The sequence below is a fragment of the Magallana gigas genome, chromosome 8, assembly GCF_963853765.1.
Source record: "Magallana gigas chromosome 8, xbMagGiga1.1, whole genome shotgun sequence".
Lineage (NCBI taxonomy): Eukaryota > Metazoa > Mollusca > Bivalvia > Ostreida > Ostreidae > Magallana > Magallana gigas.
The window spans coordinates 29088257-29115195 of NC_088860.1; the positions used below are offsets into that span (position 1 = coordinate 29088257).

General features: G+C 33.1%; 1 protein-coding gene across 2 annotated transcripts in view; it reads left to right on the forward strand.

The window, feature by feature from the left end:
* The window catches only part of LOC105327689 (dynactin subunit 1), a 276187-nt gene that overhangs the window by 104438 nt on the left and 144810 nt on the right, over positions 1–26939 (forward strand). For both annotated transcript variants that reach the window (XM_034473808.2, XM_034473809.2), the window contains exons 12-14: positions 16212–16316; positions 20389–20490; positions 20738–20827. In XM_034473808.2, the coding sequence (XP_034329699.1) occupies positions 16212–16316; positions 20389–20490; positions 20738–20827 (297 nt within the window). The remainder of the gene's footprint in view (positions 1–16211; positions 16317–20388; positions 20491–20737; positions 20828–26939) is intronic.

The window sequence follows — 26939 nt, forward strand, 5'->3', positions numbered from 1 at the left end:
CGGGGGTAGGGTGTGGCCACAATAGGAGGATGATGTTTTACATAGTAATGTATAAAACAAATCTATAAAAATCTTCTTTTCAAAAACTTTAAGGCCAGAAAAGCTCAAATTAAAATGGTAGCATACTCAGGTAGTGTAGATTCAAGTTTGTTCAAATCATGGTCTCCAGGGGTAGGGTGTGGCCACAATTGGGGAGATCAAGTTTTACAAAGGAATTTATAGAGAAAATCTTTAAAAATCTTCTTCTCAAAAACTATCAGGCCAGAACAGCTAAAATCAAAATTGGAGTATCATCAGGTAGTGTAGATTCAAGTTTGTTCAAATCATAGTCCCTGGGGGTATGGTGGGGCCACAATCGGGGGGGGGGGGGGTAAAGTTTTATATAGAAATCTAAAGAGTAAATCTTTAAAAATCTTCTTCTCAAAAACTATCAGGCCAAGAAAGCTCAAATTGGCGTATAACCATTCTCAGATACTGAAGATTCAAGTTTGTTCAAATCATGGTAACCGGGGGTAGGGTGGGGCCACAATGGGGGGATCAGGTTTTACATAGGAATATATAGAGAAAATCTTTAAAAATCTTCTTCTCAAAAACTATTAGGCAAGAAAAGCTCAAATTAAAGTGGAAGCATCCTCAGGTAGTGTAGATTCAAGTTTGTTCAAATCATTGTCCCTGGTGGTATGGTGGGGCCACAATGGGGGATAGGATTTTTACATAGGAATATATAGAGAAAATCTTTAAAAATCATCTTCTCAAAAACTATTAGGCCAGGAAAGCTCAAATTTGAGTGGAAGCATCCTCAGATAGTGTAGATTCAAGTTTGTTCAAATCATAATAACCGGGGGTAGGGTGGGGCCACAATTCGGGGAAATTTTTTTATACAGGAATATATAGAGAAAATCTTTAAATGAAAATTTCTTTTAAAAACTGTTTGGCCAAGAAAGCTCAAATTGGCGTGTAACCATTCTCAGATAATGTAGATTCAAGTTTGTTCATATCATTGTCCCTAGGGGTAGGGCGGGGCCACAATGGGGGATTATTTTTTATATATAGAGAAAATCTTTAAAAATCTTTTTCTCAAAACTATTAGGCCAGGAAAGCCCAAATTTGAGTGGAAGCATCCCCAGATAGTATAGATTCTAGTTTGTTTAAATAATAGTCCAGGGGTATGGTGAGGCCACAATGGGGGATGAATTTTTACATAAGAATATATATATAGAGAAAATCTTTAAAAATCTTCTTTTTAAAGACTATTTGGCCAGAAAAAGCTTAAACTTGTGTAAGGCATCCTCGGGTAGTGTAAATTCAAGTTTGCAAAATCACAGTTCCTAGTGATAGGGCGGGGCCGTGATGGCGGTTTGAATTTTTACATAGGCATATATAGAGAAAATCTTTAAAAATATTCGGTCCAAACTCAGTACTTAGTGTGAAAGCACAGGTTATGAAGATTTAAGTTTGATGAAACCATGGTTCCCTAGAGAAAAGTGAGGCCACGAAATGGGGTGGGGTGGGGTGGGGTGGGGTGGGGGGGGTTATAGGAATAGAGAAAAATCTTCTTACAGGTACAACAACAAAAAGGGCTTGGTATTTACCAAAAAAAAAGAGGTGGATAAAAATTAGCAGATTTTCAATTTTTTTTTGCAAGATCTATTGTACTTAGTTGTCAAGATATTTTGATACTGTAATGCTAATTTGATCAGAATTAAGGCAATTGTTGCTCAGGTGAGCGATGTGGCCCCTGGGCCTCTTGTTCTTTGTCCTACATTGTTTTAAAAACTGTGCTCTTCCACTTTTGAATGTTTTAAGAGGCCACTTGTGGAATAATGACAAACTGGCCGCTTAAGACTGGTGCTCTCTTATTCAAGGACGAAGGTTTCAACTTAATAAAGAAAAAACACCGAGCATAATCATTTTGGCTCCAATGCACAGATTTATTAATAGCATCTGTAATGGTGGCTTACATGAAGATGGTGAATACCATATTTTCCCGACGATTAGTCGGTATTTTTTTTCTCTGAAGCAGAGCACCCGGCTTATCGTCTTGTTCGACTTGTCGTAGGCTCGGGGTCAGAAAATTGTTTAAAATAGCATTAAAAATCTTGGTTTTAATCATCTTGAGTTGGCTGTGTGATTGAAAATTATGTTGTTGAATTCACTGTTCATCTTTAATAATTATCATTTCACTCATCTGTTAACACTTAAATACATAATAATAACAACAGTTATTAAGAAGTGTTACATTGTCTTTAATCAATTAAAAGTTTTACCGTTTCGTTTTTATAAACACATCGTCACATGGTTCTATGTATCACTAGTTGGAAGATAACATTGCGCAGTAAAATTGAAACATGCAAATTTGAATGGAAGAAAATATTGCAGTAGGTCCGGGGGATGTTTTTTTTTTTATTTAATTATTTTATTAGTAAAGAGTTGTTGGTGGAAAGTATAAATCAGAAATATTTTATGGTCAAATTCAATCTTTAAATACGTAATCGGCAATTATCAATACTACTGTTTATACAATAGGCTGACACAGGTTGTGTTAATAATCTTGCCCTAAGGCTGAGATCTTTACGGCAATTTCACTCCCTGTGTATATAAAGAGTACCGTTATAAGAGTGATTATAGTTCATTGATTAATTATTGTCCATTTCCTTGATTATTGTTAGATATATTTTTTTGGAAACGTATGTATGTCGTATATCGTCATTATCAAGTCGTACAAATGATCGATCTATTTCTAACAGTGTCTATGTAAAACTATAGCATGTAACTGCATTACTGGATACAAAGTAAACAAGTTTCTTTAAATCATATAGTAATTGCTAAGCTTTCTGCACTTGAGATCCCCCTTTGAAGTCCGACACGAGACAGGTGCATGCCTATGACACCAGAAATTGTTAAACAAACATTGACCATGCGCCGAGTCAACAGGTGGCTGGTTACGTAATGGCGAATACACTGGCTATAGTCAGAGTGGATAATTATTTTAATGCTTGGGAATAAAATATTTCTGACAAAGTAAGTTTAGTTTTGCATAACACGCGATATCGGGAATTGTTTAAAATTCAAGCGACTTTGTAGATGTTGCCAGTATTTGAAAATATGATGCATAAGTATAAAGCGTAATTGTTTAAATGTTAATCATTGATAATAATAGTGCTGAAAAGAATGCTCGAATATTCGCGAATGAATAGTAAATTTCTAATATTCCAATGTATATTTAGCATTCGAATATTCGATCACATGTTAAACACCCATATCAAGCACTGTAAACTATGCAGCATCGTGTTCTTTCATTTTACTCGGAACGAAAGTAAATATAAAGCCATATATGACTGCCATGCTTGGTAGAGTCTCTTACTTAACCCAGTAATAGACTCTTCCGCCATACTTGTTTACCTTGAAAGTAAAAGCAGGGTTTACATCGAACGGAGACAAACATTCTGGATTTTTCAATTCATGTCAGACGCTGAAGAAAAAAATTGCTTAACTGTTTGAACGAGTGTGAGGTACGGATAATTAATATCGAAAGGTACATCGAAAGTTTTATTTAAAAGATACCTCGATATAATTTGTTTGTTTTTTTTTAGATAAACAGAAGATTTCCGGAGTTATGAGCGTTATCAGTTTTCTGTTTAATACTATATCAAACATGGCGGAAATATTTGGACTGACTTACGAAGTAACGTATCGGTCTCACCCAGGAGTCAGTACTGCAGTATATTATTAAAGAAGTAATAAATCTTTTGATTGTAGTTGATGGAGATTTTTAAAAAATCAGTATATTATTATTTGCTTAAAAATTAAATGCGCACCCAATTCAATGGATACTCATGCATTAAGTGTCAACTTCGAACTGACGTGTTTAAGCAGTCTACACATACACCCACTTAGTAATACAAACTATCATATATGCTTAATATATTGTCTATGACGTCTACGAATATTCGAATACGAATCGAATAGCACTCACGAATATTCGAATACTGATTTATTGTATTCGTTTCAGCACTAGATAATAATTGGTAGCAATATCGGGGACATCGTGGCATCATACACTGATAGTGTTACTGCAGTTTTATACGCCATTTTGAAGTGATAAGATCGACGTATGGTCTAAATCGACATATCGTAGGATTTTGTTAAAATTTTGGTTAAAAATGAGCAATTCGACGAGTAGTCCGCATCGACGAGTCGTTTGGAAAATACGGTACACAGTTCGGATTGCTGAATAAACAGTTTCAGGGTTTGACATTAAGTTTTTTAGTTACTAGACCAGTCGGGCTACCTCAGCAATTTTTCACTAGCCCTGACTCTTTTACTACTTAAGCCCTGACCAATTTTGACAAAAATAAACTAAAAGTAATGACAAACATAAAATATTAAATAACTGTTTCTGTTTAATTGTATTGATATCTTTACCAATAATGAATCATTCAAACACTATTTAAGATTTAATTTTATTCAAACTGTACTTAAATAATGATACAAGTATTCAATGGTTGACCATGAGGGACCAACAAAACTTTAGGGAGACTTCACATGGAGAAGTTTGAGAAATCGGGGAGACTTTCATTACTTGACAATGGCATAACAATAATGATTATATACACAGATTAAAAAATAAAACAAATTCTGAAAATTGAGAAAAAAATTTATCAAGTTTATTTAATTTAAATTATTTGATGTATTAATACATTTTATAGATCAAATGTGTTGTAATTGTGTTAACTAAAATGACAAATAAAATCAGTCTCTGTTTTTTAGTGTATTTTGGTGGCATTAGTCCAACCCAACCATTATGTTGAGGATTTAGAATTTTTTAAAAGATATTATAACAAAAGGTTTATGATTATTTTAGCATAAATTTGGCTGTGTTATTAGCTAATTACAAGTTACCAACAAATTCATTGTTATATATCAACACTAGCCTTAAAGTAATTAACATCGTTTTGTACAGCATGTGGTTGCATCACCCGTATTTATAACCCCTAAAGATAAGACAGACTAGATTTATTACTCACAAGAGGCATAAACTGAGTTTGTGAAAACGTCTTTAGAATTAAATAATTATCATTTTATTGCCCTTGGGGTTAATTTACACAATTATATGAACTCCGTGTACAGGGCGACTTTTCGTTCGGAGGAAATTCCGGCGAAGTTACCAATTTCCCCCACTACATTCTCTATATGTTAATTAGTCCTTGGGTTGTATGTAAATTACGGTTTGTAGAATTTAAGCCTGCTAGGAAAAAGTGCTTTACTTATATTGATAATATGAATAATATGTTTTACGGTGCGACCGTTGGGGCGAGCGCAGCATGTTATCAAATGTTGAATTATGATAAATCAATAAAAGTATCAACGTAACGTAAATGAATTTGAATGCAAAATAAAATATAAACATGCCTATTTATTCTAGTAATTTTTCATTATTCATAATTTATAAGATTGTTTATTTATTTAAATAGAATTTATCTCAGATACAATGTTGTTGAATAATAAAGATTTAAACATAATGGTTATTGCAGCAGTTTATTTCCTCTTTTCTTGCAGCAGACATTTTTCTTAAACTTACATATAAAAAATTTACTTATCATAGAGCCCCCCCCCCCCCCCCTGTTTAAATAAAATATAATTTACGTATAAAAAAAATGGCTGAAAATTGCATGAATGATGCTGTCGCGCCACCTTTTAAAAAACGTTCCTGGAAATTAGTAACTGTAAATATATAGTGAATAAAATAAATGTGAGCATTCATCCAAATGAGAGCAAGTTACAACTGTTTCCTATTATAAAAAAAAAAAGATGTCCCCATTCGTTAGCTTTGCAAGATTTTAAGAAGATTTTGGTATTTATATTTCAGCAGATTTACAATAACTACTTAGAGTAATTTCCCCTTATTGTGATGTCAAAGTTCACGTTGGTCAAGTGTCGTCTGTCTCTTTGAAAAAACCCAGAAAAAACTAAGTGAAATATACTGTTTTGTTTACTTAAAAAGCATGATATTCTTGAAATTACACAATTTATCTGTTTCTCAAAAGTTTTACTTTGATTCTCGCGAGAAGGAATCAAGTCTAGTGATCGTCCGACATTGATAAATTACATTGTGGGTGGAAATTTACCGACGCCGAAAAATTCTGTGGGATCAATGTGCAAGAAATCCATTGTGACGTACGTCACTCGAAGGAACGACAACTCTGTTAGTCTTATGTAATGGAATTATTTTATTTACAATGCATGATGTACATAGTCTTTTATCTTGTTCTCGTGAGAGTGTGAAATGGGAAACCATATTTACAGGGAATTACTGGGACGATTAAAACAAGGCATTACTGGTCCGATTTACTGACGCCAAAAAAATCCATTGAATGAATGTGCAACTAGTCCGAATTTTCTATTCACACATGCCTTGCCGGTAGAGCTCGCTTCGCGCCGGCGAGCTGCGCTCTCTATTAGAGAAAAAGTATATGCACACTTTTTTTTACACGACCAGTCGGGCTAGTACACAGACATTTAACTGACCGGACCTATCGTTTACTAGACAATGTCGGTCGGACATGCCTTAGTGTCAAACCCTGAGTTTATATTTATTTTAAATGACCGTTAATACAATTTATCTATCAACAGATTAAGAGCAAAACATTTTCTGCTAAATACGCCCAAACAATGATTTTCAATTATTAAAATGCGGTAAACAAACAGAAGTAGCGTTTCCGTATAAAGGCTTTGTACTGAACTACGATAGCCAATGTTTTTAGCTCACCTTAACCGAAGGTTCAAGGGAGCTTTTCTGATCACCTGTTGTAAGTTTAATCAGTTCAAAACTAGCGCAAATTTTTGTTTTTGGGAGTTGATTTTAATCAACTCTCCTATGCAGTTCCTCAGACAAACCGAAAGTGAAACAGTGTTTGGACCTCAGCACAAATCATTGCTGCTGACAAGACTTAGTTCTTGAAAATAATTTATACATTCGATGTAATGTATGCTAAAGCATTGTTTTTCAAGGAAACTTATTTATAAATACCTTGAAAATAGTCAGATTTTAAATGGTACATACAATTTAAATATTTTTTGTAGTATGTATTCCTACGCCAGAGTTCAATATAGTCTCGTTCAACTCGACGCTGGGGTGTCTCCGTAAAACCTTGTCGGAGATTTACGGTGTCAGCCGAGCGTTTGGTTGAACGAGACTAGAGTTCAATATTGCTTGGATCCATACAATTTTCGAGAAATATTTTTATTACTGATACTTAGTTTGATTGAATTAATTTTATCTTTTAATATTATTTAACATGATTCATATGGGGGTGTCGAAAAAGTCCAAAAATTCATATTATAAAAATGTGCGTAATTCAAATTAGAAACTACATGTACTTGTCATGCAAAATAACATATCATTGATTTTAAAATAAATAAACATCGACAAAATCAACTCCCGTCAGTTCTTCAGTACTTTGATTTACTATGGGAGGCACTGTAGCTCCCAGATTGTCCATATGAAGTTTTTCAGACCAGGAGCTACAGACCTGCAGCCAAAAACAGGCATGTTTAAAGCATAGGACCTAAAAAAACACTAGCCGCTGGCCCGGTTAGACATGTGGCTGCTTAAATCAGTTAAAATATAGTGAAAAACTAAATGGGCAAGATTGAAACTGGCAGTTTATGTGAGTGCCGCTGATTAAAGGTGGTCGTTACAGCAGGTGCGACTGTACTTGTTTGGTATCCCACTCATCAAGTTTTGGTTTCATTGTACATATGATCATTTTTATGGGTTACGGCCATCTAGTTACCAAATAATCTTTACAGCAAAGAGTTCACAATTATCTGAACATTGGTGACACAAAATAGTTCTATTTGAATGTTGCAAAGTAAACTGTTTGTTGTTCGTATAAATAAATATCTTTAAGCAAGATTATATTTTACCGTATGTTAATTATCACTTAGTACGTTATTGTAACCAATATGAATTAATCTTGTTTGAATAAACTCGAAATCTAACGCGAATGAATATTAAATGCAGTGTTTTTGCATAGAGGTATAGCCCCCCGCCATGCATCACACCATGCCGCCATGCTTTCCGCTATGCATACTTACATGTATTATAAGCAAAAAATCTTTATCCAATTATTTCAAATCTTTGAAATCTCTGAATTTATGATTGAGATATATTGAAACTGTGTTTATAAATCGGTAATAAATGCATAAATAGAGGGGTGATTACTACAGTCAAACTTGTATTAAGCAGTCAAAAGTGACCTCTTAACAGAGGTGACCTTTGAATAGAGACTTGTGAATTTGCCAACATCAAATCCATTTTTAGAACGATTATTCAATTTTATTTCGATTATATACTTGATATTTAGCATAATGTATCAAAATGATAGATAAAGTAATTGATTTGATGTTTTTATAGTATCTATTATATTTACAAATAAGTAGAAATACATTACAATGCATTGTGCATGCAATTTTTATATTTCTTTAAATTATTCAAAAAAGTCATTACGTGGTAAAACCTTGTCGCCGACATTTTCACAATTATAACACTAACACTATTTTCATGAGTACCGTATATATAGAAAACAAACACTTTTAATACAAATCAACAATTACGTTTTTAACCGACCGTATCTGAACTCAAAATCATATTATTAAATCAAGCAATTTCTCTTGCCTCGCCGTGGACATTTTTGACACCTGTTTATCATTCGGAACATACTAAAGACCTGAAATACTAATGACCTGAAAGACCTGAAATTTTATATAAAAGATACTTTTATAAGATTTTTGTCAAATAAAATTACTTTGTGGGGATTTAAATCATATTTCCAGGTATACATGTGTTGAAAAAATATCATAATGACCAGTTATTTACACAGAAATACGAAAGACCTGAACATTTGAATTGACCTGAAATTTTCAAATGACCTGAAATTTTATATAATTGATATATTTCTCTGTTATGTGTCAATTTTAAAGTCTATTTGTGAGTTTTTAAACATATTTCTAGGTATATGTGTTAAAATATATCATACTAATCAACTATTTACGCAGGAATACAAGAGCTGAAAAATTGAATTGACCTGAAAAATTGAGCTGACCTGAAATTATATATAATTGATACATTTCTATGTTCTGTGTCAATTTTAATGTCTATTTGTAAGTTTTTATCATATGTGTTAAAATATATCATATTGATCATTTATTTACACAGGAATACGAAAGACCTGAAAATTTGAAATGACCTGAAAATGTGGGCTGACCTGAAATTATATATAATTGATACATTTCTATGTTCTGTGTCAATTTTAATGTCTATTTGTAAGTTTTTATCATATATCTAGGTATATATGTGTTAAAATATATCATACTGATCATTTATTTACACAGGAATACGAAAGACCTGAAAATGTGGGCTGACCTGAAATTTTGTGTCGATGTAGTTGTGTTCTCTTATTTCATCATTTTTGCAATGCTGCAATACTTAATTATGAAATTAACAACCAATAATTTGTAACTGACTTTTATTGTTATATTCTTCTTATATCAAAATACCTAATTCTGTACTTAATTTGTACCCTTTGATGAGCTGCAGACCTTTAAATAATAATTAAAGAATGAATAAATATATAATTATCTTTCTTTTAACAACTCAAAATATTCTAGAAGGAATTTCATTTATTTTCTAATTATTTGGGTAAAACAATAAACTTTAATGATTCATTACAACTTTCTTGACTCTATTTGTGATTTCAGTTTGGACATGTTTATTTAGAACACACATTGACTAGTCCCGTTAGGTGGCAAACAAAGGGGTTAATCTGTAATTGAGGGGATGGGGGTATTACACCCCATTCATTTTACCTGTATAGTTTATACACAAATTTAATGAACCGAAACAGTGTACAATTACACATGACTTAATCAAAATTAAACAAGATATTCCGATATACATGTATCTTTAACTCTTTCGCTTTTGTATTTTCCCTTAGATAATTATAATGGCTTCCCTGTTAAGTAAGTGCAGTTTGAATTTAAAAGAAACTTGCAAAAATTCAAGTGACTGTACATATTGGAACATTTCAATCAAAGCATTATAATGGTGTTAGCTCCCCGGGGGCCTATCATGTTAGTCTCCTTTCTTGTGATGGATTATGATCATATCAATATGTACTTTGGTAGTAATCATTTACATGTATTTCATAACATGAAGTATACATGTATTTAAAAAAAATCATGTCAGCTCAAATATGTTCATTTGTTTCTTATTTCTGCGTAACAATTGATAATGGTGTTGTTTCATTTTTTTTAGCACATTTCACACTGGAGTATGATAAATGCCAGACATAGTCATCTAATTTGATCCAGAACAACGTATCTTTTTCAGGTCATCTAAAATTTTCAGGTCAATTCCAACTTTAAAAGGGGATCGCACTTCTGCGTACGTAAATAACCGATAATGTTGCTATTTAATGATATATTTCAACACATATATACCTGGAAATATAATAAAAACTCACAAATATACATTAAAATTGACACAGAATATATAAATGTATCAATTATATAAAATTTCTGGTCAATATTAAGTTTCATGCCAATTCAAATTTTCAGGTCTTTTGTATTCCTGTGTAAATAACTGATCAGTATGATGATATGATTTCAACACATATATATTTGGAAACATGATAAAAACTAAACAATAGAGATTTAAATTGACACAGAACATAGAAATGTATCAATCATATAAAATTTCAGGTCATTTGAAAATTTCAGGTCAATTCAAATTTTCAGGTCTTTCGTACTTCTGCGTAAATAACAGCTCACTATGATATTTTTTAACACAAATATATCTGGAAATATGATGTAACCCCCCCGAAGAGTAATTTTATTTGACAAAAATCTTATAAAAGTATCATCTATATCAATTATATAAAATTTCAGGTCATTTGAAAATTTCAGGTCAATTCAAATTTTCAGGTCTTTCGTATTTCTGTGTAAATAACTGGTCATTATGATATTTTTTCAACACATGTATACCTGGAAATATGATTTAAATCCCCACAAAGTAATTTTATTTGACAAAAATTTCAGGTCTTTCAGGTCATTAGTATTTCAGGTCTTTAGTATGTTCCATATCATTCATGTTTATAAAACAAACATATTGTTAATACTTGTTTAAACAATTCACTAATAATTCCCATTTGTTTCTGATCTGCCAATTATGTATTATAAATACATCGATTAATTTGGTTTCTCTCGCCTCAAGTGTATAATTATTGTTTACATTTATACCCGATATTCGGAAGCCATGTTTAAAATCCCCGGGTGTAAATCATGTGACGTTAAGATGGCCGCCTAATGCATGTCGACTGTACAGTTTCGGATCAAAATACGATGACCGCTGACCGCGTTAGACAGGTGACCGCTCTTTAGAGGGCAATTATATAGGATTTTTCATCGGGAGGAAATAAAATGACCGCATACGAAAGGTGACTGCTTAATAGGGGTGACCGCTACGGCAGTTTTGACTGTACTTGTTTTAATATAATGTGCCTTCTTCGACACCTACGCCATTATTGAATGTTGGGGATTTTCCAAGATCTAAAAAAAGCACAATGTTCCCGCAATGAAGTTAGCTTGGTTGTGCTACGATTGAACTGTTTATTTGCTGTAAAAATATTGGAAACTTGAGCAAATGTACTCAAATAAGAAAAAAAAATACAGTTAAGCTTGATTGCATGTCATACACGGAAGCAATGTCACAAAACTATAATATAGAGACATCATATTAGTATACCTCTGAAAATGACTGTGCACATGTCACGTGAAGAGACTGACTGCAAAGTTTTAGTGCAGTAATTAATTTTAATTAAATTTGGTGACAAAACAAGTTTGCTGTAATTGCATTGTTCTGCCTGTTTCTTGCCCCCCCCCCCCCCCCCCCAAAGTTTGTCTCTGTATAAAGGGAAAAAAATAAAACAGAAGGTTTGAGAACTGCCTTGTGAATCTATATTTCTTATAAAAGCTTTTGAAGGTCAGCCTCTTAAAAAAGTTGATTTTGTAAAAAAAAAAATGCTATTAGTTTTGCTAGAAAACCCCCCAGAAAAATATGAATAAATATACATGTATGAATTACAAATAAAATGAAATATAATACTTGTTGATGTAGATTTCATGAGGATGCATTATTATAGTACATTACATGGAGTATATTTCACCATATGGTTATATTAATTTTACGCGCAGTGATTTCGTGCTGGCTGTGGCACTGTTACATCGCACCGCGCACCAAATTTGCCAAACTCCCCCCATCCCCCTCCCCCATGCATCAAAAATTTTCTGGGGAAAACACTGAAAAGAAGGGAAGAGAACTCTAATGTCTGACATTTTCGCACCAGTTCATAGTGCGTAGGAATACAAGGTACTGTGGAATCATTAGAATTCGTGGTGGCTCAATTTTTCTGGTATTTGTGGGTAGCCCTTCCCCATGAAATTACATCCTCATGCAAAGAAAAAAAATAGAAAAAGTATTCTTTTTTACTAAAAGTGAAAACTGACACACCCACGAAATTAAATCCCCACGAATAAGTAAAAAACCAACAATCCATGAAAATTGGCCCCCACAAATTTAAATGATTCCACAGTATACTGATATTTGAGAGCATGTTGGTTTTATTAATAAATGGTTTTGTGTCTTATATCATTGTATGAATTGAATGAATTTACTGTTAATGTACTTCAGTCATTGGATAAAAGAAAGAAACAAATTGTCTCATATTGGAGTTTGAGGCTGACATTTACTGTTGAAGAAATGTTAAATCTAATTTAGCTGATGGCATATATGTAAATAATGTTACCCTGGATATAGCATATCTGATTCATAAATTCCGAGAAATATTACAGGGTAGTTTTTGTTTTATTTTTCTCCTTTGTCAGTGGGTGAATTAATTAAGACTTTAGGCAAATTACAATGTCTCAAATTGTCTCTCTATAAACAAATTTGCATTGTCTGGGCAAGTTTTAATCGGGACAAAACTATTTACAAGCTAAGAAAATAACATGGGGCAAAATTAACCCTGTATACAGTGCTTAATTGTTGGTCTTGTTGTGATTACATGAATATAGATATATTGAAGACCAAAAAATGACATTGCAAAGAACTTACCGTAATGTATCGTGTATAATACGCACTCGTGTATAATACGCACCCCCAAAGTTGACCAAAAAATAGCGAAAAAACAGCAGGTCCTATGTATAACACGCACCCTAAAAATGGCGAAATCAACGGCCGCCATTTTCCCCAAAATCTATCAATGTTTCATGATAATTTTATAATCCATGCGCAATTTCTTTAATTTTGTGATCGGAACATAGCACAATGATGAAAATCGACGGCCGTCATTTCCAAATAACTATCGATGTTTAATGATAATTTTATAACCCAAGCGCAATTACTGTAATTTCGAGTTCGGAACATGGCCCAAACGATATTAGAGTCAAAGTTCTTACAATTTTACATAAAAAGGACGGCATGATTTACATGGGCGGTATCAAATATCATTAGACACTTCGTAAAGAGTTTCTTGTACAACAGTAGAGAAGTTGAAGATCATCATACGTAGGGAAGAACGGCAACCGAGCTTCGAGCTTTAAAGTTATAATGTTTGCATATATAAACCAAAACAACATCAAAAGAAATTATTTAATTGATTAATTATAGTCTAACTCATTGATTGTTGTTAAATAAAGATTCTGAAGAAACGTATGTATGTCGAATATTGTCATTATCAAGTCGTACAAATGATCGATGTATTTTTAGCATTGTCTATGTAAAGCAATAACATTTAACTGCATAACTGGACACAAAGTAATCAAGTTTAATAAAATTAGAATAATCGCTAATCTTCATGCACTTGAAGACACCCAGTGAAGTCCGACACAAGACAGGTGCATGCTTATGACACCGGAAATTGTTAAACAAACATTGACCACGCGCCGAGTCAACAGGTGATTGCTTACGTAATGGCGAATACACTGGCGATATTTAAACTTGTTTGATGCAAGAAATAGTGTTGAAAGTGGATAAATATTTCAATACATGGAAATAAAACTAAGAATAAGGTGTTTCTGATGCAGTAAATTTAGTATACACTCGTACAACTTGCATAACGCGCTACATGTATATCAGCGGTCAGTATACACTCATACAACTTGCATAACACGCTATATCGGCAGTCACGTCTCCCGAGGTATCAAGAATCACGGGTTGAAAAAATGGGGTAAAATTTTAGTCCTATGTATAACACGCACCCCCCACTTTTGATCAAATTTTGGCTGAAAAAAAGTGCGTGTTTTACACGCGACATTACGGTAATATTATATTTCATATCTTGTCATAAATGTATTAATACACAAAAATTAATGTCATACAATTCTCCCACTTAAGGAAAAGTTACCATAAATTCCCTATATTACGCAGGTACTTAATTCCACAATTCCACTGATTTGTATCAAATCGCAAGAATATAAAATCGCGAACATTGTACTTTTCTCCTTATTTCTTATAGTTTTCAACTCTCAGAAAATAATGGCGAGATTTTACGTGGATATTAATTCCTCGTGTTTAATTAGGAAATTACAGTATATATTCTATGAGTATACATGTATATGTAAATAATAGTTTGTTTATCATAATGATAAATATATTAGATTCATGGAAGCAAAATTCAAAATTCCATATACTTTAAGAGAAAACAGTACCTAGCTAGAGGTTATAATCTCTACATGGGTCATTTATATTAATTTATTTAATATTGAAGATAAAATTATCAAATTTAGAAAAGATTGCAAGTTTTGAAATTAGTTTTCTGAAGACTAATTAATTCATGCAGAGTTTGGTTGTACAGTTAGCTATTAATATATCAATGTGGATGTCTTATGAAGGATTTGTGTTTTGATTTATATATAAATACCACATACCGGGAATGTCGTAGATATTGATTTAAGAATTTCAAAGGAACGAATTTTAATGTTCAAAAACATCAGACAATTCAGGATTATACCTGACATCCTTCTGTACATTAATGAATACTATTGCTTTTACTGATAATATTTAAGTTTCAAAGAAATAGGACATATATATATATATATAAAGATGTCTTTTAGTTTATAAAAGAATGATGGACGTATAGGTATTTCAATGAATGCAATTTATTCTTCTTTCAATTAACATCTTACAGACAGAAAATTAGATATAGTTTTTGGATTTTACAAACAGTGTATTTTACTTATATGTCACAGAGAAGTGAGGCAGAATGGTTTTAAAAAAAATATTTTCTGAGAAAACATTAATCATTCAACCATATTATTGACAATTGTAGAAATTGTAGAAATTGGTGGGGGAAAATGATGGGTATATTTTATGTGATATGTGGCCAAGATGGTCAAGCAATTTTGCTTTTCCACCTGATAAAACCAAAGTTAATTTATAAAATGGTCTATGTTTATTTAAATCATTGATTTAGAATCTTCTTTATTTGGAATGATTTTTATTTATTGTCAAATACTTTGAAGATGCTACTTGATACTCCAATATGTCGAAGGCTGGATGAAAAAAATGTCCCCCTCATCCAAGCATTCCCCCGGATGTGATGGATGAGGGGCATTCTTGGAAGACAGCCTGAGGCTGAGGAGTATGAATGTTCCCTCCCTGCATGTGTTTTGAAAATTGTTTATCCCACCTCAAATAAAAATACATATTTGACAATAAATCGGCTTTAAAATCATGAGTGTTTATCACAATGGACACACTATTTATACGGTATGTGATGTCATTTCCAGGTAGGTTTTAAGCTTTTTTGAAGGGCTACCCTGAGCATAATAGCCAGAAAATAATACTACTTGATACTCCTCAGCCTCAGGCTGTCTTCCAAGAATGCCCCTCATCCATCACATCTGGGGGAATGTTTTGATGAGGGGGACATTAAATAATAATCCCCCCATAATAATCCATGTCGCGAAGGAATGCCCAGCTTAACTGTGATCTTTTGTAAATTGTAAAATCATAATTGTAAAATCATAATAGCTTTCTCTTTAGTAAAAACAGATCAGCCTAAAAGAGAGTGTAACTTAGGGGCTAATTCTTAAATGCAGGTATAAATGTCTTATGACAGCTTCTAGTTTTTAAACTTCTGTTTATTTAGGTGGATGCTGCATTAGGTGCTGAGGAGATGGTGGAGACTCTGACAGACAGAAACCTGGCTCTGGAGGAAAAATTACAGGAATTAGAGGAGGAGAAAGCTGACCTGGTTAGTATCACTATACCATAGCAACAGGTGGGAAAAGCTGGTGCAAGAAAGTTTCTTTGACACAAATGACCTTAAGGTATCTGATCCACAATAGCCCCTTATTCAATGAATGGATGCATAGCAGATATGTATGGGCTTAATACTCAGTACTTTGACATAATTTTCATGTTGAAGTATCAATATGTAAGAGCAGAACGTGTCCTAATAAATGACTTTTTCCTGTTCTTGAGGAGTTGCTCCCCTTTGCTTTTAATTACTGATAGCAACCTCAGATAATGTAGATTTAAATTCTTTCAAATCAAAATCTGGAGGAGTAGGGTGGGGCCACATTGGGATTCCAATTAACAAAGGAAAATATTTTAGTTATTCACAAAAAATGAAATGTTATGATAAATGGTTTACTTACCGGTACATGCAAGCATGCTGACATATTGCTGATTCTTTTTAAATTGTTTAGACTTTGGTCCCTGGACGATTCTTGGGCCTCACAAGGGGTTCAGAGTTTGATGTAGGTTTATATCCTTTATATAAACAATTGTTTAGGATCTTTTTGAGAACTGCAATGCTCAGCAGGTGATATGACTATAAAATCATCCTTTTAGAAAAGGGACTTGATTATAAACATAAGAATATCCAGCTGAAAGCTCAAGTGAGCTTTTCTGATCACCTTTTGTCTGGTGTCCATCTGTCTGTCTGGACGTCTGTCTGTCTGTCCATCCGACTGTAAACTTTTTACATTTTCGACTTTTTCTCCAGAACCACTGGACCAATTTCAACCAAACTTGGCACAAAGCATCCTTAGGTGAGAGGAATTCAAGTTTGTTAAAATGAAGAGCCACTACATCTTTCAAAAGGAGAGAATTAAGAATTATTAAAAATTTGTTGGTATCTTCTTTTCAAAATTTGTTGGTATCTTCTTTTCATTCCATTTGGCCAGAAAAGCTGTAAATTTGTGTGGAAGCATCCTCAGGTGGTGTAGATTCAAGTTTGTTCAAATCATGATCCCTTGGGGTAAGATGGGGTCAGAATTTGGGGTTAAATTTTTATATAGGAATATATAGAGAAAAATGTTTCGATATCTTCTTCTCAAGAACCAATCAGTCAGAAAAGCTGTAACTTGTGTGGAAGCATCCTCACGAACTGTTAGATTGAAGTTTGTTCAAATCATGATCCTCGGGGTACGTGGGGCTCAAATTGGGGTTCAAAGTTTTACGTAGGAATAAAGAGAGAAAATTCTTAAAGAATGCTTGTTTAAAAATCAATTTGCCTGAAAAACTGGTACTATAGGGGAAGTATTCTCAGGTAGTGTAGAAATCACAATCCCGGGGGTCGGATGGGTCACAATGGCGGGTCAAATTTTTACATAGGAATATTTAGAGAACATTTTTAAAAATATTCTTCTCAAGAACCAATCGGCCAGAAAAGCTGTAACTTGTGTGGAAGCATCCTCAGGTAGTTTAGATTCCAGTTGTTTAAATCATAATCCGTGTGGGTTACAGTGGTGCCACAATGGGGGGATCAAGTTTTTTACATATATAGGAATGTTTCTTTTTGAAAATTGATGGAGCAGAAAATTGATTCTAAGTTGTTTAGACTGTGGACCTGGATAATTCTTGGGCCACACAATGGGTTGAAAATTTGATGTAGGTTTATATTAATTCGGGATTTTCATAAACTGGTAACACGAGTTATCTCTCCATTAGAGCAGGTATACCGCTATGTTACCAGTCTAAACAAATGGTTGAAACAAATGGTTTTTGTCTTTTTAGCTCACCTGAGCTGAAAGCTCAAGTGAGCTATTCTGATCACATTTTGTCCGTCATCGGTCCGTCCGTCCGTCTGTCCGACTGTCTGTAGACGCAACTTTGTCCCCCCTATAGAATTTTTTATTACTGCATGGAACAGTTTGAAAATTTGTACATATGTTGAACACCATATGAAGATGTGCACCTGCAATTTTTTTTAAGATCAGACAAGATTTAATGATTTTATGACAGTTTTCATTTTCCCTATTCTCTAAATTGTACACTAATGTTGAAAAGTAAGGGAGGTAATCCTTACAGATTTTATTAATTAATTAATGTAAAACACTCTAAAATATATTTATATAAATACATCCAGATGGAGTTTTTTGTCTTTATGTCTTAATTAATAAAAAAAAATATTTTTTATAAGTATTCTATCAACTGACAATGCAAAGTTTTTGTTTGTCAATGATAAATTCTTAGGAGCTAATAAGAACATCAAAGACAAGTGTGGCTGAATTCATTTGTCCCAAGGGAGCCATTATCTGAGCCATGGTTCAGATGGAGCATGTGTTTAGGGGAAATTGATAATCTGTAAAATGGGTGATGGTTTTGGGGCTATTTTAAAACTGTTTCATGTAAACCAAAAGGTCTATCATTATAAGGAAATAAATAATATAATTATTAATAAAGAAGTTAAACTATTTTTAGAGGTTGTTTAAATTTATTTGTCAAGTAAATGAAATTGGGCATTAATTTAAATGAAATTCAAAATTACTGATATGATTGTAGTGTTTTGGCAATTTTAAAATTGTTTGTAATATTACATTTTCTTTTTTACATATTTTTACATAGTATGGTAATTATGGTAATGTTTTGGGAGTTTATTAAATTTAACAAGTTCATCAAAGAAAATCATAGTCCTATGGGATCAATTTTCTGATATGGAGTTCCATTGTGCCATAGGAGAAAGTGAGGAAAATTTGAAACAACTAATTGCATCTGTCAAGACTCTTATTAGAAAGATATTGAAATTTTTATCAACAGAAGAGCATTGCTTGGCTACCGGTATTTCTATTCACTGCAAAGGGAGGGGTTATTGTCATTTTGTTGGTTTTTCTTTAAATCAATTAAATTGAAAAAATATATCATCAAATACATACATTTGTAAATGTATTACTGTTATAGATATGTATTTACAGTGAAATTCTGATTTTAATTTTTCTTCATTAACTAATTTTTTTTTTTTTACAATTCTAGAAAATTTTTTTTGTATGTGTTCCAAACCTTTATTATTCAATTCAATTATTTGTCCCATTTGAAATTAGCCTAGCGGGGGTATTAGTCCCATTAGGACAGTTCTAGTTCACTTCCTGGTATGTAAATTTATGAAAAATATCTGCTGCAAGAAGAAGTTGGGAGGTTACCCCCCCCCCCCACTAATGCTACGTGCCTGCCATCTACCAATAAAGTACTGTACATTTTATTGCTCACGATGTCATTACAAAAATTATCAACGGGACAACTATCGAACAATAGTTCAAACGGACGAAAAAACAACCCTCATAATAAACTGCTACAACAGTACAATGGATAAAAACGGTGGATTTTATATTTGACTGTTAAATTTTTTTCAACTTTGAGCCTACGATAAGCCGATCCTGGGGGATAAGCCGGGGCTCTTGCTTCGGAGAAAAAAAATACCGGCCTATGCACCGAAAAATACGGTACAAAACATTTTGATCTATAAAACGTATGAATACATCAAATAATTTTAAATTAATAAATTGGATAAATTTTTTTATTAGAAGTAAATTGTTTTATTTTTTAATGAAATTTTTAACTTAATTTAATTGATAAGGGTTAAATCTGTGTATATCAGCATTATTGCTATGCCATTGTCAAGTAATGGAAGTCTTCCTGATTTCTTAAATTTCTCCCTATTTATCTGTAAAGGAGTAGTAAAGTTTTGCTCTAGGGTGGTCCATGGTCAACCAATGTATCAATATTAGTAGGATTTGATTAAATTAAATCTTAAATCAATTTGAATGATTCATTATCGGTAAATATAAACCAATACAATTAAACAGAAACAAGTCTTTAATATTTAATGTTTTTTATTATTTAGTCTTTTTTTTAAAAATTGGTTAGCGCTAGTGGTAAAAGAGTCAGGGTTAGTGAAATATTGCTGAGGTAGCCCAACTGGTCTAGTAATTCAAAAACTTAATGTCAAACCCTGTAATATGGATCAGATACCTTAATCCTTTAATATTAGAAGTGACAGTTATAAGATAGGCTTGAGACTTGTTTGTTGGATTAATTTACAGGAAGCTCTCCATGAGATGAATGAAGAATTACAAGAAACAGCTCGGGAAGCAGAATTAGAATTACGAGAGGAGCTTGACCTTGCTACTGGACGTGCCAATGAGGTAAGAGTTATAAAAATATTAATACTGGTTGAAATCAAAGAGTGTGGAAGCAACGTGGATGGGCCAAATGAAGAGTAATTAGTTAAAGCTAGTGTTTAAGATTAAAAAAAAAAAAAATGCCATCAGGGAATGACAGGACATTGTCAGAATAAAATATCAAGTGGAGTGAAACCAAAATTGAAATCAACAAAGGATTGCGTAAGAAGAAAAAATGTATACTTGAATGCTTTGTTAATTTTTGTTTCAGTTCAAGAGAAAGCTGGATGCTACAGCTGAGACATTTGCAGACTATGAGACAACAATTAGTAAATTCAGAGACTTAGTCTCCACATTGCAGGTGAATATCATACAGTAATTAGGGCCCAGCAAGGATTTGCGGGTGCCCTATAGTAATCACTCTGTCTGTCTGTCCGTCTGTCTGTCCGTCTGTCACTCTTCCGTCCACAAATTTTCTGGTTTTTGTCCCCCGCCGCAACGCGGAGCAGGGACATAGAAATGCCGGGCGTCCGTCCGTCCGTGTGTCCGTGGGTCCGTGTGTCTGTGGGTCCGTGGGTCCGTGCGTCCGTCCGTCACACTTTTTTGTAAGCGCTCTCATGCCTACAAATTTTGACGGATTTTCATTAAATTTATACCAAATGTTTATACCACTATTACCTTGGTCAAGTTCGAAAATCAGCTTTGGTCGATACTTTTTGTTGGAGTTATGGGACTTTGACTGCAATAATGACTTCGTTTTATCCAAAAATTGACCTTGTAAGCGCTCTCATGCCTACAAATTTTGACAGATTTTCATTAAATTTATACCAAATGTTTATACCACTATTACCTTGGTCAAGTTCGAAAATCAGCTTTAGTCGATACTTTTTGTTGGCGTTATGGGACTTTGACCACAATCATGACTCCGTTTTATCCAAAAATTGACCTTGTTAGCGCTCTCATGCCTACAAATTTTGACGGATTTTCATTAAATTTATACCAAATGTTTATACCACTATTACCTTGGTCAAGTTCGAAAATCAACGTTAGTCGTTACTTTTTGTTGGGTTTATGGGACTTTGACCACAATCATGACTCCGTTTTATCCAAAAATTGACCTTGTAAGCGCTCTCATGCCTACAAATTTTGACGGATTTTCATCAAATTTATACCAAATGTTTATACCACTAATACCTTGGTCAAGTTCCTAAATCAGCCTTGGTCGATAGACTCGATACTAGTATACTGCTTGACCGGCGGGGGACCCTGGAATTCTATTCTTGTTTCTAATAACTTTTTTATGGTTGCCCAATCAAGTTCAAATGGTATGGCAGTTCAGTAGGCAGAAATACATATTTTGATGCTAAGCTAGGTTCTCTATGTCTTCTGGTTTGGAGCTGGGGTGGTGGGGTAGATTCCTTAACTATGCATAAGAATGAATGGGTAAAGAGAGATAACTGCTGAGAATGTTACCATTGTATACTTGGAAGGCTGTGCAATAGTTGTCCTTTGGGATTAATTAACCTTCCACAGGAAGAAAATCCTAAGCTTTATCTTTATCTGTCACATTCAGATTAATTACTGCACTGCATGTGTCTGCAAATGAACTTTGTTTTGAAGTTAAGGTCAATTTTGAATGATGTGTAGTATTGTGTACTTTCTTTGAAATATGGATTTAAAATATAATATTCATACTTTATTTTGGTTCAAATACCGTACACAATGATTTATGATAATTTTATTGAATTCTAAAATCAAGATGTATATTAAGATATCCTTTTTCACTTTTTTATTTTTTAATTATTTTTTTTTCTGTCTTAATGCTGTTAATTTTAACAGGTAATCAGATAATAACCCCATTGTGTCATTTCTGAAAAAAAAATCTTATTGTAAATTTAGAAGAAAAGGATTAGAGAGAAGAACAATTACCCCCCTGGGATTACACTGTAATTATCTTGCCTGCTGCAGAAAATTTAGAGGCTTATCTCTATCTGTCATATGAAGATTAATGAACACCTTTGTTTGCAACTGATGTTTGTTTTGAAGTTGAGGTCAACCCTGGGTGATACAATGTATTTGCATTCACTGAAGGATTGCATTTTATAAAACACCTGTTCAAATCTTTTTTAAATACACATTTAATTTAGTTTTTTTTATAAGACATGAGGTTATTCCTGTTTTATGCAGATACAAGGTTACTATTTAGAGTTTTGGGACATTCAGGAATTATCTTGAAATTTTAAAAATACAGTTGTTACTTATAATTTTCATTTTTTTTTTACCACCTTATATATATTGCAGTTCTTTACATCTTAGGCTGGGTATTTATTTTTCATCATTGTTAATATAAAAAGGATGGAATTCAAAGTTTTTTTCACTTCTCTATATTAATTGTCATAGCGGGGCCCTTCCTGACTGGTCAGTTTTCTAGTTTACTCAGGGCTCTACATTAACTCTTTTTCCTACTTGTCCATTCGGACAAGTGACCAAGATATTTTCAACTTCACTTGTCCAAAAAAATTTCAATATTAAAGATAAAAAATTATCAGCTTGAAAACTACAGTTCTGTATTACTAAAATAAAGTCATTTATTGATTATTCTTGCTATAATTAATAAACTGACTTTTTAAATGGAAACTTAAAGTGTCTTTCCTAAATGTATTGGTTCCATATAACATTAAACATGATTTATCAGCTGTAGCTTTGTCATGGCAAATTACAAGACATTTTAAATATAGCATCAGGTTTAAAAATACATGTAATTGTTATAATTGATTTCTCAGCTGTTTTTTAAACTAAACATGGAAAGTCATCATAGTCTATTAATGATGAATGATACCTAAAATAAATTACATTTTTTTCCATAATCCTTTATCTTTGCTACCGTTTCTTCCTTTCTTTTTCTTAACATGTGTGTTTGGTACTTTGTAAGAACTAAGATCCACACCTTTTCAGTTCAATAGTGAAAGTTGTTTGAAATTAGTGAACTTCAATCCCGATCAAGAGTAACTCAATTGCATTGCAATTTGATGTCGGGATCGAAATTCAAAATAACTAAATCGATAAACTTATAACAAGACAACCGTCACTATGGAAAATCTTATCACAAAATTTTCTTTTCTTTTTAAAATGTTGGAGACTTCTATACATTAAAATATACTTGTTCAGTCGGACAAGTGGCCAGCAATATTCACTTAACCGTATATATTTTTAACTGGTACCGGACAAGCGGACAAGCGTTAATGTCGAGCCCTGTTACTTTAAGGTCATCTCAGTCACTCAGATGACCTATTGCAATTGGTATCCGTCCATTGTGTATTAACTTCTTTTTGAAAACTACATAACCAACTCTTTTCAATCTGGTATTATGCATCTTTTGGGTAAGAGAAACATAAATTTTAATTAAAAGAACTAGATACGGTTTCAGTCATATTTTGCCCTGTTTTAGAGTGATTTTTAAAAGTATCAACAAATATGGAAATGAAACATTTATTTACACAAAAATACCCATAAACTAAGAATCTATAAATAGTTACCTGCTTAAACTTTCACAAGGGTAATTGTGACGTCACAAACAGTGCATTTTCCCGTAATTTTCATAAAACTGAGCAGAAGACACCAATTCTTATGGGGTTTTTTGAACAGAAAACTATGTCCGCAGCCATCGCCCACGATGAAACTCACATTATAACTTTATCATGTTAAAACACGTAAAATATATTAATTTTGTTGTGGGCGATGAAAGAAAACTATGAGAAAATGTGCCATTTTTCACCATTTTTGACTAAATCTTAGAAATGTGCCAAAATGTTGAAGTCATAATTATTTTATGAAACAAGATAAAAATGTTAGCATTTCATATACACAACCTGTTCAAGATATTATATGTGTATTTTCAGGAGATTTAAACAACTTTTGAATTTTAGGGCATTAATATTAAAAGAAACTGTACCTTCTTCTTTAATCAATCCTTTGTACAACTTGCTGTGAAGGGGATATAGCATTTGCGAAGGGGACATAGCATACATGTTACATGTAACTCTACCTGTACTTTACGCGGAAATCTGCCGCTTTTTAATTTGTCTTCCGCCTACCACTTATTAGAAAATCTACCCCTTTTTGGCTCACCTGAGCTGAAAGCTAAAGTAAGCTTTTCTGATCATTTTTTGTCCAGCGTCCATTTGTCTGTCCGTTGGTCTGTAAACTTTTCCAACTTTTGACTTCTTTTCTAGAAGCCCTTGGCCAAATTTAACTAAACTTGTTACAAAGCATCTTTATGGAATGGGGATTCTTAATTGTTAAAATAAAGGGCGAAACCCTTTTTAAAAGGGAGATATAATAGCAAAGCAGAGAAAATAAGGGGATTTCTTTAAAAATCTTCTCAAGAGCCACTGCACCAGATATGCAAATGCACCAAAGCTGTTATATATAGTGAAGAGTTTAACCTTCTCAAGAACTACAATGCTCCAATTTGTGCGATAATATGCAAGCTTCTTCAAATAAAGGATATTCTAAATTGTAAGAATTGTGACCACCAGACTAATACTGGGGCCCTAAGAGGGGTTCTAAGTTTAACAGAAATATATAGGAAAAATGTTTAAAAATCATTTCTTAAGAACTTCAGTACTACTATTTGTGAGATTAATATGTTTTACCGTGTGACTGTTAGGGCGATGCAGCCTATGATTAAATATGTATATATGTATCGTTAAATTAAATTACAGGTAGTTATAAAATAGTATCATTCTACAAATGGATGCAAAAAAGTAAAGAGTTTAAATACAAATTAAATTCAATAGAGCCTTTATCTTCTTTTTATTACCCATAATTTTTACGCTGCAGTATATAAGCAATACTTCAAGTTTTTATTGATTTATGATTCTATGAAGACTTTAGAACTAAAGTTTAATCTAGGTTAAAATGTCATTGAATGATAAAAATTTTAACATAATGCTCAGTTCAGAGTTGTTCCTGTTAGTCCATTTACCTTGGCATTTTAGGTTTTATAGTGTTGTCTGGTGTAAAAACTCCCCTCAAAAATCAAGGGTCACGAATACCCGGAATTTGTGGAAATCATGGGAATCCTCTTAAAATCTATTAATTGTGAACTTTCAAATAAGTGCAAGATACAGTTGTTTCATATCTCTGGAAAAATTGTTCTCATTCGCTCTTTCATGATTTTGAGAGGATTTCAGATTTCTGTTATTCAATTTAAAGTAAATACAGTTAGAGTTATTTTCCCTTATTTAAATGTATTTTGATGTCAGAGTTCACGTCAGTTTTGTGTCGTTTGCCTTTTTAAAAACTCCCCTGATTATTAAAACTATGCATAATATACTGTTTTTTTTACCTGAAAAGCATGATGTTCTTGCAATAACATATATTTTATCCGGTTCTCAAAAGTTTTACTTTGGTTCTTGTGAGAATGCCATTTGCAATTCTTGAAATTGCATTGTGTGTTGAAATTTACTGACGCCGAAAAATTCTGACGGATCAATGTGCAAGAAATCATTGTGACGTTACTCGATTAGATTTGGAAGTGCACAGAGGTTAAAGAGTGATAACTCCGTTAATCTTATGTAATGGATCCATGTACGGTGTGTCAGCAGTATAGTTACAATGCATGTACATAGTCTTTCACAATTGTTCTTATCTTGCTTACTTGGATACCATATTTACAGGGAACTGCTGGTCCGATAAAAACAGGGCATTACTGGTCCAAGTACCGTAACTGACGCCAAAAAAAATCTGTTGAATGAATGTGCATCTGGTCTGAATTTTCTATTTGTACACAACTTGCTATAAGAGCTCACTTCACTCGCCAGTGCTGCATGTCGGCAAGCCAAGTTCGCTACAACGCAAGTATCCTCAAATAATGTAGATTCTGAATTGTAAAAATCTTGACCCCTATACTAATACTGGGGCCCTAACAGGGTTCAAAAGTATAAAGTTTTATATATATGTGTGTGTGTGTGTGTGTGTATGTGTGTGAGGAAAATGTTTGGAAATCTTCTCAGGAACTACAATGCTACAATTTGTGGGATTATTATGCAAGCATTCTAAGAATGGGTAGACTCTAAATTGTTAAAGTCATGTCCCTGAAATAGCACTGGGACCCCAAAGTTTAACTTACAAATATATGGGAAAGTATTTAAAAACTGCAATAGAATGATACAAAAAACTGTTAATCAGGTCTGTTAATCAGGTGCGCGATGTGGCCCATCGGCCTCTTGTCAAAATATGATCCCTTTTGGCTGGATGGGGGTTGATTTTTTTACTTTTTACATAGGGGAAAATAGAGAAAGTTTTTAAAAACCTTCTAAAAAACTATTTGACCAGAAAAACTCAAACTTATGTTGAAGCATCTTGAGGTAGAGTTTGTTCAAATCATGTTCCTCATGTTGTAGGATGGGTCCACAGTTGGGGGAATAAATTTTTACCTAGAAGTTACCATTACGTAAGCTATCCCTCGC